Consider the following 14,680-nt stretch of genomic DNA (forward strand, 5'->3'; position numbering starts at 1 on the left):
GGTGATTGATTGTTGCTATCGTGGCTGAATGTTGTTCTGGTATGGTTGTGCGGTGTTATGATAGGTTTTTCTAAAAGTCACGGTTTAGTTGCTTGAGCGTACGAAGTGGTTGAATTTATACGCGATCTGTCTAAAAAGAAACCGAACTTTTGCTATAGAAAGAAAAAAGTACAAGTAAAGTTTTTACACATACGTTTATTTACTCAAAATAATCTCTCTCTGCGTCAGTACAGCGTGTAGACCGAGTAATTAACATTTAGAAGGACCTTTGTAGCTCCTGTTTTGGTACCCCGTTTAGTACGGCAGTTACAGCGGCCTGAATTTCCGAAATGGTGCTATAATGTGTCCCTTTCATTGGAAGTTTCAATTTTTGGAAAAAAAAATAATCGCAAGGAGACAGATCAGGCGAGTAGGGTGAAGTTTCTTCGGCGTCAATTCGTCTGGTGACTTTCACACGGAACTTTAGCGTTTAGTCAACGGATCGTACTGGTAGCACCACGTCTCATCACCTGTGACAGTATTTTTAATCAAATTTCGATTGCGTTGAGCCGTTTCAATAATGTCCTGAGCGTGTTGAATGCGCGCAAAGTTTTGGTCCTCAGTGAGCAAATATGGAACAAAACGGGAACAGATTTTATGCTTGTTCAAATAACTTCGTAAAATCATGTGGACAGAATATTTTAATATTCTCAACTTCTCTGCCAACATTCTGCAAATGACATGATTATTCTCGCCCAATTTGATGCACTTCTTCGACATTAGTGTCCGTAATTGACGTCTGGACGACCACTTTTCGGGTCGTCTTCAATAGACTCTCGACCGTTTTTGAATCGAGTGAACCACTCGTAAACTTGTGTACGGCTTAGGCATTCATCCTCATACAATTGTTTTAATAACGTAAGCGTTTCGGTAAAAGTCTTTTTCAATTTAATGCAGAACTTAATATTAGCGCGTTGCTCCATTGCGGTATGCCGACAAGCCATATAATTTATTCCGTTATACATATTTCAAGTCACACAACGGAATGTGAACGATCGATTCAATTGTTACTGTGCACGGTCTTTTATTATCTGTAACTAGATAGCGGGATTAGAAAAAATTCTAGAGCAAAAATTCGGTTTCTTTTTAGACAGACAATGTATATATATTTGTTACAAGGACCAGGTCACGTTGCCAGGTGGAATTCATCGAAGCGAGAAATTGGCAAGAATTTGTAGAAATGGTACGCAGGGAATAATTTACTCGCACCTTTTCCCTACTTTTGTATTGTCACGCATTCGCCCTTTTTGAGTCACATGTATACGTCATCGTACACGCGTTGCATGCATTGTCTGCGCGCGCATGAATTGCTTTTATACGCCTAAGCTCTGCACGCACAGCGTACGTGCAGTGTATACGTATACTTCGATGACAAATTAATAATGAAATAATAGACACTTAAACATCATCTTTTACGTTCAATTTTAACCGTGTACTTTAACACTTTAACTGGAGCTCTGTTTAGGAAAAGTTTACAACTAAGAACAGAATTTCCTACCTTTAAAAGGTACAGTAAGAGATCTATCTGTTTCTCCAAATTAAACATTGTAGGTAGAAAACCAATGACATAGTTAACATACTTCAGGAGGTAAACATTGGAATTAAAAAGCCTATAAATAGCCTCCAGGTAGATAAAGCATTCATTTACAACAAGAAAATGAGATATGCTCCATACCACTTGTGTTTTCTCATAAAACAAAGTCCAAAACGTCCTTTTATATCACTCTCTGTAAACTAAAACTAAAGTTTTGAAATTCGAGACTTCGAGGTGTCTCGAATTCCGGATAATTTGAGGTAAAGTATCGAATATACAAAGTTGCAGCTAAAAATAAATTACCTCTGATGTAGAGACGCAAAATAGAGGATTATACACGAAGCACGTTCGTCAAAGCATGAATAAATTTGGCGTATGCGGTCGGGATATTGAAAAAGGATTTACTTTCAGCTCTTTCCCCCATGTAACTACACGCAATGAATCCAAAAATGGAAACACTTTGCTTTCGGCTGTGATCAAAGGAACCTTTACAGATTTTGTATTGTATGCAAAAGTTGTTACCAGAAGTGAATTTCGGTCAACGAATTTCACAAAAGTTCACTGAAAAAACCAATAACTCTAAATGTATGCAATACTGGTATTATTCGGCTTTTGAATGCAAAAGTGAACAAGTTTTTCACCGCTGAAGTATTTCTTTGGCCACTTGAACCAATTATTTCATTTTTTCTGTATTATTTATTTAACGTCTCTGTTGCATGTAAGGGTGTATCTACACGTGGAAAATATAAAATAGTAATTTGACATTTCTGCGAAAGAGGCGAGGCTTAATTGGAGTATTATTTCTAACCTACCCTTAATTTTTTACTCCTCCAATGTATTACCTTTAAACGATATCTTTTATCAAATAATTCTTTTACCCTTTATCAAATCAATTTCGTTGAACATAACCTACAAGAAGCTCGAAAACTATTCCTAACAATCCCTACATTAACTCCGTTTATTTGACACATTTATCACACAGATATGTAAAAATGTAAACGTAAAATAATGTTCTGATAACTGTACCAAAGAGGCGAAGTTCGCTTGGGATGCTATTTCTAACCTAACCTCAATTTCTTACAACTCCAAATTATTACCTCAGAATCACATCTTCTAACAAAATTATGGAATTCTACCATAGCCTGTAACCGGGTCGAGAACGTTATCGATACCTCACAGATACTGCGTTGCTCAGAAACCAGAAACATGAGTTTAGTTTCTCATACCCATTTCACCCTCTGGGGACGGTGGATCTTTTCTATCATTTCGGGCACTGTCCCTCTCTTTCTACCCCGTGACTAACACTACTGCGAACGCAGCTGTCTCGTTCTTTCTCGTGGTTCTATTACTCACTTGCCGATAATCTCGCAGAGCTCGTAAACCTCGTCAAAGAGAACCTCGTCGTCCGCCATAGTGGCGACGAGGTGGTCGAGGAAGTCGACCGAACGAGGATGGTGTACGCGCCAAAAGGCGCGTTGAAGCTACGAGAATTCGCAATAATTTGGAAGGCGTGCTGATACGCGCCTCTCTCCTCCCGTGGTCTGGGCTGACGTCGTTGTGTGTTTCGTGCCTCCGTGCCGTGTAGGATATGCGGCGGCGTGAACGCAGCCACGTATCGGTGGATTCACGGCCGCCTCGGTTCTCCCACCCCGCCGCGCCCGTCTATCTTTCTCTTCCCCCAGCAGCGACAAATTTGTTTTCCTCTACGCACACGTTACGCACATACACACTTCTTTAGGTACAACACAGTCGTGGATAATACACCCGTGTAGCACGCCCGACTGACGTCGCACTGGCACTCGATCGGTAGACACGAGCTCGCAACCGTACTACCGAGCTACGGGACCGTATGTAAAAACTTGATATGCGATGGCAATGGTGTCGTACACACAGAAAATCGACACCGCCTTTCGGGAACCTGGCTTGCTCTCGCCGGCAAGGCAAAGTCAGCGCACGCAACTGACGAGAATACGCTATACGTAGTACGGTCGTTTACACAATCGTACTATGTCTCAGGCACGAAGAAAACCGAATCGGGCCGAATCGGTTGCCCCGTCGAGACAGTCAGAATCGTACGATTGACAAGGACCGACCAGCAAGAGCGGCCAGACGGACACCAATGCCACTGCACACGCTTTCCCCCGTCTGTCAAAGGCTGGTGAAGTAGATTCACTCGCTCCGAAGCAAGACTGGTTGCATAAAACGCGGCGAGCGACTGCGCCGACTGACTAACAGCTTCTCCTCCGACCCCTCTGACTAACTGTGCAGCATGGTGGGGCGGGCGTGGCGCCGCTTCGCGTGCAACCTTTGGCGCTTTAGCGAACTACGCTCTGGACCTCGATAAGTCGAAAATCATCTGAAAGAAAAAAATAAAGTCGAGAAATTATTGTTGATGTCTCCTAAAACATTTCATTAAAATTGTATTCGACTGTTTATGTTTACAGTTCTTCTATATTTAATATATGAATTTATATATATATATAAATTTATATGTATATGAAAAAGTAATTATGTCTCGCGAATAATGTTACAATATTGTCTAGAAAGTTTTTCAAAACAAAGAAAACGATTCTCCAACTGTCCTTTGTCATTAAACCGTAGTGAACAAGCCTTAAAATATTACCATTCTTCGCTTTTTTTTTTAATGACGAGTTCTGAATTTTTAATCTGAACTTATAGTTGTAATTGCTTTCGTTTTTCTTAGATGCTTCCGTTAGTCGAAATTGCTTACTAAGCTCCTGTAAGTCGAAACTTCGATAAGAAGAAGCCCCTACAACTCGAAACATTTTTCATTTCCCTTAAACTTCGACTTATCAACCAAGTTATCAACTTATCACCTGTGCAAGCGCATTACGATTGCAAATTTATTACATTTTAGATTTTATAGTAACTCCTCGAGATCCCCATCTTTTAGATATGCGAGAATGTCGCCATTTATGTCGTTATATGTATTTTCTATATGCGTATATATTTGCGTACTATATACATTTTCTTTTCCTTCCATTTTTTGTTTTTATAATGGAGTACACATAGATTTATTCATTTTTAATTAAACATTAAATCTGAGATTGTACATAAAATACAAGGAGAAAAACAGGTCAGTATTGGATGAAATTACGAATCGTATGAGGTCAGATGTTTTAGTTAACCTTAGTAAAACCTGCGACTAATTAAATTAGTCCATATTGCCGTAGTCCCCTCATGCGTAGACTGATATCTCTTTTGTCCTACTATATGTTCATATAATCTGGCTTACGAACTGTTGGCAAGAATTGCTAATTAAAGCGACCAACTGTTCTTAATGATTTTTGTTATCTTCCTTTTCAAATAGAGCTTCGATTTGTACAGTTTATCACTTTAGAGAGATTCGAGTTATGGAGGTTTGGTTCTATGTCAATTATTTTATGGGTGCTCAACATCTATTAAAAACGACTTTGAAATTGATTTGAAATGAATATGACTAGAATCGATTCCAAAAATTGTCTAGAAATATTCGATGACTGATATGTAGAAGTTTCAGCAAAAATATTTATTTTACAACATCAAAAACAACGAAGGATGAATGAATTTACGTTTCACTGGAAGCAATTGAGAATCGACGATTGACTAAAATGTTGATTTATATTGAAACTAAATATAAATAAATTTTTTCAATCCGTCATTGCTTGACAAAAATAAATTTTTTAGTTAATCCACATCGAAACGAATATTTGTATTATCTATCGCGATTCGACAAGCGCATTTAACCATCAATCACACGGTTAGGGCACGTCTACTGTTTAAAACATAGATGTCTATAAATACTCTGATGGTAACTGATGTGTATCGAAGAAACTCGTGCCCTGAAAACGTAAAATAGATGCGTGATACGGGTCATACATAAAAAACTACGAATGCGTAGTTTTATGTTTAATTCAGTTTGCAACAACAATCGGGAAAAACGTCATTGTAAATATATCAGCAGTCGGTAGAGGAACTACTCAATTACTCTGTACAGAAATTGAGGGAAGTATGAAGCATTAATCATCGAATAAACGAGGCAAGGTATTTATTAATGTGTATAATGCGTAGACAGAAGAACTTCGTTTATTCGTATAACAATTTAATTATTCATAAAGCATGGATGTATTTCTATTATCGTAAATATGATAATCCTTCAAAAATTTGTTCTAAATCTTCTTTTAGGCCAAAAACTGCTAACATTAGTATTGCTTTATTTCGACCCCAAGCTTCACGAACTGTAAAAGTGTCAATTGCTATAAACTTCACTTCTTCCTCGAGATACTTCAAATGTTTATGATTATATCCTTTCAAGATTATTATTCTCTTTCTGTGGTTAAACAATATATTGAGTAAATTATACGTATCTTCTGTTTACGAATAATTAGGCAAAAGGTAAACTAATTACGAGCATACGTAAACGTAAATACAACGAAAGCACTAATGTATACATGCATTACCCATGTTCTATCCAATGATCAATATATTGACATTTTACTTGATGAGAGTCCATATTACTATACAATGCTATAAGACCATCTGCTATCTAAATTTAACAAGTTATATAACATAAGAAAATGATAAAAATATGTATAATAGGAAATATTTATGTGGAATTGTTCGTAATTGTTTATTGGGTCGACAAATTATACTTCTACTTAAAACCTGCAATTACAAAAGTTTTCAAATAGTCTAAAGTCACATTCTTACTGTTGCTGCTGCTGTTCCCTGGTCCATACGAAGATCAGTATTAAGTATTGCATAAAACAGATATTCTAATGGTCCAGCTTCGCGAATAATAGTCGTATGAAATTTCCTGTGTTTCTGACAAAACTGATTTTTCTGCTTTTTATTTATTTTACCACTCTTTCGACAACTAAATTATGTGGACTGTTAATTTTAATGGTATAATACTTGCAATAAAAACTTATTAATGGTATTCAAATTTAGTAATATTAAATCAAATTATTTCGAAAGGTATGAAAAGAAAATATATGAACCTATTAGTTATTTCCATTGTGCTAACAACAGTTTTGCATGTTTCTTTTCCACATTTTTGGATGCTTTTGTTCCGATGTTTCATTATAGGAGAACCTCCTTGGACTTTGTAGATCTTAATTGAAATACATCATTGCTACATTTCGACGATAGCTATCGTCATCAGTTAAATAGGAATTAAATTTTAGTACGAAACACTAATCACATTCTTAAATTTTAAATATCCTCAGAATAAAATAAAAACTTCTTTTATATAAATATTATAAAAAAACATATCATTATCATTGAAAGTGTACAGGCATATAATTTTTTTAATTGAAGTCAATTAAAATGTTTAATAAAATATTTATCGAACCTGGATAACGCGCGGAGGTTGATTATTGCATAAAGAGGAAAACTGTTTCATCATCTGCCACACATTTTTGTTAACTGTCGAATTTATATCATACTTAATATGCAATGAATTAGTTCCTCTTCATTTTAATTTATGTGCGTTACTTTGTCGTATTATCATTACCAAATATTAATTAAGAGAAAATATTTTATCCGCAGTTATCGACTCGAGTGAAATTATATTCAAAATATAGATATCGCAATCTCGCAAACAGAATATATCGATATTTCGAATAACCGGCAATTTCAGGGTAACAGTGTAGTGTTTGGTACGTTTAGGTTAGACTAGCTATTTTCATATTTAAAAATATTTGCTGTAAATCCAAATGTCATGTGATTAATACAAGATTTTTCGATGTTGATAGCCATTATTATTCGAGAACGACTTTGCTGAACAAAACTAATTGTTGTGTGGAATAACTGTGTATGTTGAGAAGTGAAGATTGTCAAAATATCTACCAACTGTGCTGTCAAATGGTTTTTATACGATTTTGATAAGAAAAGACAAAAACCAGTTCACGAAACGAGAAGATCAACGAGTTATTTCGTACAGTGAAAATGGCTGCAAGTGAACCAGGTTTATCATCGTTTTCTAGAGAAGATAACAATTGGAGGAAAGATTTAATTTTTCAACTTCAAGAGAGGAATAGGAGACAAACATATTGTTTTGCCGATCTCATTAGTTTACGTAAGATTTTATACCTTATATTTCTCATGTTAATTAGTATTATCTATTTATGTAAACTAATTCGAATCAAGTTTTAATCTACAAGTTCTACTTGGGGTTATCTTTTATTTGTGGGGCCATTTTAGACGTATTTAAAATACATGTTCGAATAAGAAATATATTTGTTTCTATTCAATTTTTAGATAACAGATTGTTCGATAGTGCCAACACATTACGCGGAGAAAACATTCAATTAACAATAGCAAATGAAACGCTTCGTCGAACAACATCTGGTGGAATTCCTGCGTCGAGTGGAAATCCTGACCTTGAGGCACGTCTTTTAAAACAAGCAGAGGAATTAGCAACGTTACATAAACGAAAAGGAGAGCATACACAGCAAATAGTAGATCTTAATAATAAACTGCAAGAAATGACGAAGGAACTTCAAGCCAAGGAAGCCAGGTATCTATCTTTTCTTTTTAGAAAAACATTTTCAACACTTGTATTTAAATGTAAGTAATTAATAATATTGTATCAAATTTTTAGTCTTGCTGAAAGTATGGAACTCAATGCCAAGCTACATTTAGAAGTAACTAGCTGCCTTACAAGAGAAAAGGAATTGGAGGGCATTAATCAAATGCTGAAAGACGAACATCAAGCTTTGCAACTTGCTTTTACATCATTAGAAGAAAAGCTTAGGAAAACACAGGTACCTATTGTACAATGATACATATACAGGATTAACCTAGCTTAGTATTATAATTTGTAAAATAAATATACCTATAATATATATTAATAAATTGTGTCTATTTGTAGGAAGAAAATCGTCTATTAATAGAACGCTTAATTAAGTACAAAACTCGAGATGCAGACAAAGCAAACGAAGAAAATGACAACTTTATGAAGTGAGTATACATATTTATATTTTTTATTAGCTTTTTACTAATATTAATTTTCTTTTTCTTTTTCTTAACTTTTTATCTACTTAAAGTAAATTATGTTTTATGTAATGGTTATAAATAATATATTGATATACCTTCTCTCCTTTGGTAGATTTAGTATCGTTTTTGAATAGATAGAATGGATGCTTCTTTTTGAAGTATAGTATAGTTAGAATATCAATTTTGATACTTTTGTATGTAGCACCTTATTTTTTGTTTTTTGAAAAGATATTATTTCTTGGTTTCTCTTGCTATGTGTACATATTCGATGGGTGTTTTGCAGTGGGTTTCTATTTTTTGTTGGTTTACACTTTCTGTCAATGTCTTCCAAACTAGTAACTACACTTCTCGTTGTTTGGTTTGCTTTACTTCATCATTTTCATCGATATATGTTTACATACTTTGGTAATTTCACAAAGAACAATTAATTCGAAATGCATAGGATATGTAAGGTTATATAATTTTAGGAAATTAGTTATGTGATTTAGAAAAATATCACAAAACCGCTTTTAATCCCCATTTTTCGGACATTTTTACATCAGTTTAAGTTTTGAAAATAATGATTTAGAAAAACAGTTCGAAATATTAAGCTATGACCGTACCGCGAACTTTTTGGTTACTACCGCGTGCGTTTCTTTTAAATGTTAGGTAGTTGCGCGCGATGTCTAAATGGGGATAGATGCGCGCGTTTTTTAAACGTTGGTCAGTTGTGCGCACGTTTATGCGTACACATGTTTCGATCACATATTTGATGTAGTTTAAATAATATTTCATTAATATAAGCTACAAATTATTCCTTCAATTACATCATTTCATGTATCAGTCTTTCGTCAAGTACGAAGTCAGTGTTACTAATTTTAATTGACCACTGATTTCTAACAATGATTAATGCTACTCTATTTAGAAGTGTGTTCAATCTATAATACGTGTATCATTTCCATTGAATCTATGATATACAGGAAATTATTTAGTAATCGAAATCTATAACATGTTCAAATTTGAAAGTTTTGTCACTTCGTGTTTCATATAACAAGCAATTTATTGCTCACGCATATTCAATGCTTGCTAGAAGTCATTAGAGACAACATGCATCAAGAATTTGAACAATACACTCGTGTACAGTCGTTAATATTATTTGAACAGTCAATCATCAGAAAAATAGCTGAACAAGCATAATTTCAATGATAATCAGTTTTGGCCCGAATATCTGACCACGAGTCTCACACGTGGTTGTAACTTAAGGGGTTAAATAACGAAACGTTTAAATGAAGTAATTTAAACTATTCCTTCTTCAGTTAGTTTGATGATGATCGATTTTTCATGACAACAAACAATATTTTCCATTAATTTACTATTCGTAAGACGTTGAGCTTTTCGCAGAGGGACATGAGATTCTGTCACTGTTAGGGTTCTTTGCGCTAGCACATCAGACTGCTTGACATTTTCGTTTCAGCGAGACTTTTTCCAGTCCGACAGCCTTTTTGATGCATACCCTATCAAAGTTCGGGTAAGTCCAAGCAAGCGACGTGACAGAAATTATGCTTAAACGCGCTATACCGCAGCTTTTGAGCTGTTCGCTAAAGGAACCTGATCGCATCAAACGATCGCATACATGTGCTCACACATCTCATTTGTCCTTGTTTGACGCACAATGAACGTTACTTTACATGTATCGTCGCGTAACGAAATTAATCCACGACGCGTCTAAATATCTCCTCCCAACCAGCAAACCTAGGAAGCTTGAAGGGCAATTTATGCTTACGTATTAAACAAAGTAAATCAGCGAAAGAAAATTTTCGGTCGAACGTGCAACCAGTTTAGTAAATACGACTAATGTAACCCAACGTTAACATTTAACAGCAACGAAGACACGTTTCCACTAATTCTTTTATTCTGCATGAGGTTTAACATTTGGATGATTCGTTCGATGACGAGAGGTGTTTATCGACGTTTGTTTGGGGTATTTACAATATATTTCACTCGACTTGTGACGATCTTTTCGACGCCTAACGAACCTTGGGAACGTTTGTTCTTGTTTTTCCAGGAAAAGGCAGGCGAGGATGCAGAAGGAGCTGGCGGACGCTGCTCTTGATACGCGACCCGTTAGTCCAGATCGATCGAGTTTAAAAGAAGGAATCGCTGATCTTCCGACCGCAGTACCGACAAAAGTGTCCGTCACGTTTGTACGTTGACAAAAATTTAATTTATGAAATACTTCACATCATGCTCTCGTTGTGGAAATTTTTCGTACAAATGTTTAATTAATTCGTTGTAACACGAAGCTGCATGTTTTGTATAATCGGAATAAGAAATTTGTTGGACGCAAAACGTGATGCGCGATCACTCGGTGAACTTGTATCGCGTAGGAGTTATTGGGTGACTTTTACACGAGTATTTCTTTAATTCTACAATTAGTATTGTTAGTATTACAGAGTATTTTCGCGTGTCCGCTCGATCATTTTGTTTCTAGGGGATCGGGAGAGAAGTACTAAATTATTCAGTGTGTAGTATAATTGTATAACAAATGAAATTTATGTGAGACTTGCGAGTGGGACACCCACAGAATTCTCTACGTGAGTTTGGTTTTATACTTGCAGAGATCTGTACGAAGAAACCCGTTGTTTTCATAGGTTACAGTCAACTAATCTTTTTGCACAGGACAGTTTATTCGACAAATTTGTTTGTTTATTTATTCTCCTCGATAAATGTTGAACGTGATAGTTATACCGTCCCGTTAAATTTAAAATAGGTGTATTTTTGTAGCAATCTTGTTTGCACTTTCGAGAGGTTTCGTTATCGCACTGATAATACGATATCATTCAAACATCGGGCAAACGTGTAACTCATTTGATTTGGATATTGATTTTTTTATGCAGATTGTTTCATTCGAAACGGATCGACGACGGATTATCTCTTTTATTTTTGTCGATCAGGAAATTGTTCCAGATTTAGTCAATAAAGGAAAGTTATCAATTATTAAAAATTGATTAGTATAATTTCAATGATTTTTCGAATTAAAGGTATTTATAAAGTGTAACTGTGTTAATTTTTCTACAAGACGCCAGATTTCGAATAAAATTGACTCTAGAAAATATTTAAAAGAATATCTTCCAAATAATTTTTTGTTGTATTCCGTTCAGTTTTTGAAACCAGCCCGACTGTGTCTGAAATATCTTTCCATATCGTTAAAAATAAAGCAGATAATTGCGTGCCTCGTTTCAAGAGGGACATTCTGTACATCACGTATGTATCTCTAGATGAGTAAGAAATAAATGTATCGTTGTTATTACTTCCTATAAATATACCTGAATTAAAAGGCTAGATTGACTGATATAGTATTTATTTTATTAAAGTGCAGGGTACTAAAAAAAAATATATATATATAATATTTGTACATAATATTAATATATATAATATATTTAGAAGATATATTTAAAAGATCTGTCTTTGTTGATCAGTTTTTTTTCGACGACATTTGAGAGTTTTCTACAATTAGCAGCGTAGTTTGTTAGCAAAGATTGTATTTGGCATATTAAAATATTTACAGCAGGATAATGTCTTCTGGTTTACGTTAGTATCTAGTATTTATAATTATAGTTTTATTCGGATGGGAATACACATGGTTGTCGAGTGCTTCTTATTATTTTTTACAAATCTTACATTTCATACTTGTGCATGTTACGTTATTGGAGTACTAGCATACGTGTTATTATACTAGTCTGTGGTTCGGTAGCATCTTCAAACGTATAAAGTTTACCCTCCGTTATGTTCTAGTTGAGTATATGTAAGGGCAGCATATTATTTGTAATATGCGAAATTTAATACTAGTATTAAAATGTCACACTATTTAACTTGAGTATGTTTCTTCTGTGTTTATAAATGTATCGATGTATTAATACATAAATGGTTTAGGAACACGATTTGAATTTTATATTTACATATTTTATACGAACGTAGTAAATTCTTATACGCTTGTTTCTTTAGCACTATTAGTTAGAGTTACTTGCCGTGATTCACGTATGCCCTACGGTTATTTACAAAATGTGTTTCAGTACTTACACATTTAACACAAAAAAAAAAAGAACGAAACGCAAAAGCTTTTCAGTTGGTTTATAACGCGTGTAGTATCAAAAGGTAATGTCTGCTAAAGAGAACATTATTCGCATCGTTAAAGTATTCTACGTAATGTACATTACCATAATCACGCTCGATATGTTTCATGCATGGAAACTGCAAACAGTATAAATTTATAGCCACATTTAAAAGCATACTTTATCTCGTGGTACGATTATAACTGTGTGTACAAATCTTTTAGGTTCACGTTATCTGACCTGTATGGCTGTTGTCATTAACTCGTAAAGTTTCTAGAACATATGTATATATTTACTTCCTCGTAGATTTATATTCTGAACCGTAAATGGCTATTCTACTGACTACAATAACATTTTTTGTCATTAATCTAGAATTAGGTAATATCTTTACGTGGCACAAACGTTCCTACCATTTCTCGTTATTTTCGTTTTGAATATATTTTGAACCGTATTTAAATTTAGTTTTGTAGGAAAACGAATTATTTATATTAATTGTACAAGGTGGGAGTATGCGAAGTTTCGTGATATGATGTTATGGTTAACACTAGGTTTACGAAGGTTTAGGAAAGTATTTTCGATGCAGTGTTTTTATTTTTTTTACGTTTATTTTCTAAGAACTTTTTGATCACTTTTGATAATTTTTATGTATGTTTGTCTCTTTATAGAAAAAGTGTTAGAGGTTTCTGTAATTATAAATGTGAAATTCGGATTTTATCGAAATTACCTTCGTAAACTTAGTGTTAAGTTCTAAGTTCAATGTTTTCCAATTGATTATTCTCCGTTTGTACGTTTTCATGTAAATCAAATGAAATGGATAATGGTCATTAAACACGCTTGGTACATTAATTATCGCTTCCTGCATGCACGGATTTTTCAAAATTCATACGTCAAGCGTTTCGTAACCCTTGCAGAACGCACACGACGGGGAGGTTTATGCCGTAAAATGGTCTCCCGTCGACAGGATCCTCGCCACCGGTGGAGCCGACAGGAAAGTGAAGCTTTGGAACGTTACAAAAGGTGATTAATCAAAAATAAAAATCATATAACTGGAACTCTGGTCTAGGATTGAAATGAACAATCGGTTGTCAAGCTCGCGAAACAAACGTGAATAAGTGTCGCATAAGCGAGATTAGTTTATTATAAAACGAAGATTTATGCCTTTACGGTATATTATTATTTTTACTGACAATAATTTTTAGTTAATGCTACAAAAATAAAATAGAAAACTTCTTGGGATAGATATATTAATCGTTAAAAATACTCCAAACTTTTGTCTTCATGTTATTGGGAGATGCAAGAAATAACGTTTAAACTTACTGCACTAAATATGTAAAATCATGTGGTGGTACAATTTTTTATTATTTTACTGACCAAGAATTCTGCCTCATGAAAGATATCTTACATTTTACTTTTATGAAGTTATAATTCCTCTTTGTTTCTATAAGTTCGTGCCAATACGAATTATAAATCTATAAATGTAAATATAATCTGTAATATATGCCAATATAAATTTTGTTTACTTTCTGGAGGGAATTAAGTCTCTGGTCCCAGCGTTAATTAATATACTATACCTTGTTTATGAACTGATCTGCGTTTGTTTTCTAGGATTTAAATATGACTTTTATTATCGAAGCGCTCGTGCAATCGAATGACCCTTTACTATGACAGTATTGCGTTCTATCATTGAGATTCCTCGACTCTTTAATGTATATAATGAAATTATTATTCGTATTCGTAACGAACCGCAGCAGAACGTTAATGTTTACGGTAAATTTGCCGTTTCTTACAGTGACCTAGGACGAAACGCATAACTTCCAGCATAAAAAAGGAAAACGAAATATATCGTGGTAGTTATCGCGGCGAGCGAATGTAAAAATTCTTGATGACAGAACTAATAAAAATCGTTGGAATTCGAGTGGTCATAAACGCGCGTACTTAATCGCTATGATCGTCCGTCATTTTTCTGGCCCAGTGTTTATTGAAAATGATGAAATTGAAAATAATTTTCTCGCGCTTA

At 34.5% G+C, this 14,680-nt stretch overlaps 2 protein-coding genes across 13 annotated transcripts in view; one reads left to right on the plus strand and one right to left on the minus strand.

The window, feature by feature from the left end:
* Window positions 1-3,817, minus strand: part of LOC128873947 (peripheral plasma membrane protein CASK) — a 245,848-nt gene extending 242,031 nt beyond the window's left edge. For 3 of the 9 annotated variants that reach the window (XM_054118006.1, XM_054118008.1, XM_054118007.1), the window contains exon 1: window positions 2,927-3,816. In XM_054118006.1, coding sequence (XP_053973981.1) covers window positions 2,927-2,985 — 59 coding nt within the window. In that variant the 5' untranslated portion in view covers window positions 2,986-3,816. Of the gene's footprint in view, window positions 1-2,926 lie in introns of all 9 variants that reach the window. The other 6 variants (XM_054118009.1, XM_054118011.1, XM_054118010.1 and 3 more) reach the window with 4 other exon arrangements.
* A 1,782-nt stretch (window positions 3,818-5,599) lies between these two features.
* LOC128873956 (autophagy-related protein 16-1) overlaps window positions 5,600-14,680 on the plus strand; it is a 651,400-nt gene continuing 642,319 nt past the window's right edge. The window contains exons 1-8 of one of the 4 annotated variants that reach the window (XM_054118047.1): window positions 5,600-5,617; window positions 7,330-7,652; window positions 7,835-8,093; window positions 8,178-8,340; window positions 8,448-8,536; window positions 10,026-10,079; window positions 10,617-10,755; window positions 13,575-13,680. In XM_054118047.1, coding sequence (XP_053974022.1) covers window positions 7,523-7,652; window positions 7,835-8,093; window positions 8,178-8,340; window positions 8,448-8,536; window positions 10,026-10,079; window positions 10,617-10,755; window positions 13,575-13,680 — 940 coding nt within the window. In that variant the 5' untranslated portion in view covers window positions 5,600-5,617; window positions 7,330-7,522. Of the gene's footprint in view, window positions 5,618-7,138; window positions 7,653-7,834; window positions 8,094-8,177; window positions 8,341-8,447; window positions 8,537-10,025; window positions 10,080-10,616; window positions 10,756-13,574; window positions 13,681-14,680 lie in introns of those variants that run through there. The other 3 variants (XM_054118045.1, XM_054118046.1, XM_054118048.1) reach the window with 3 other exon arrangements.

This window comes from Hylaeus volcanicus, chromosome 3 (assembly GCF_026283585.1).
Source record: "Hylaeus volcanicus isolate JK05 chromosome 3, UHH_iyHylVolc1.0_haploid, whole genome shotgun sequence".
Classification (NCBI taxonomy): Eukaryota; Metazoa; Arthropoda; class Insecta; order Hymenoptera; family Colletidae; genus Hylaeus; species Hylaeus volcanicus.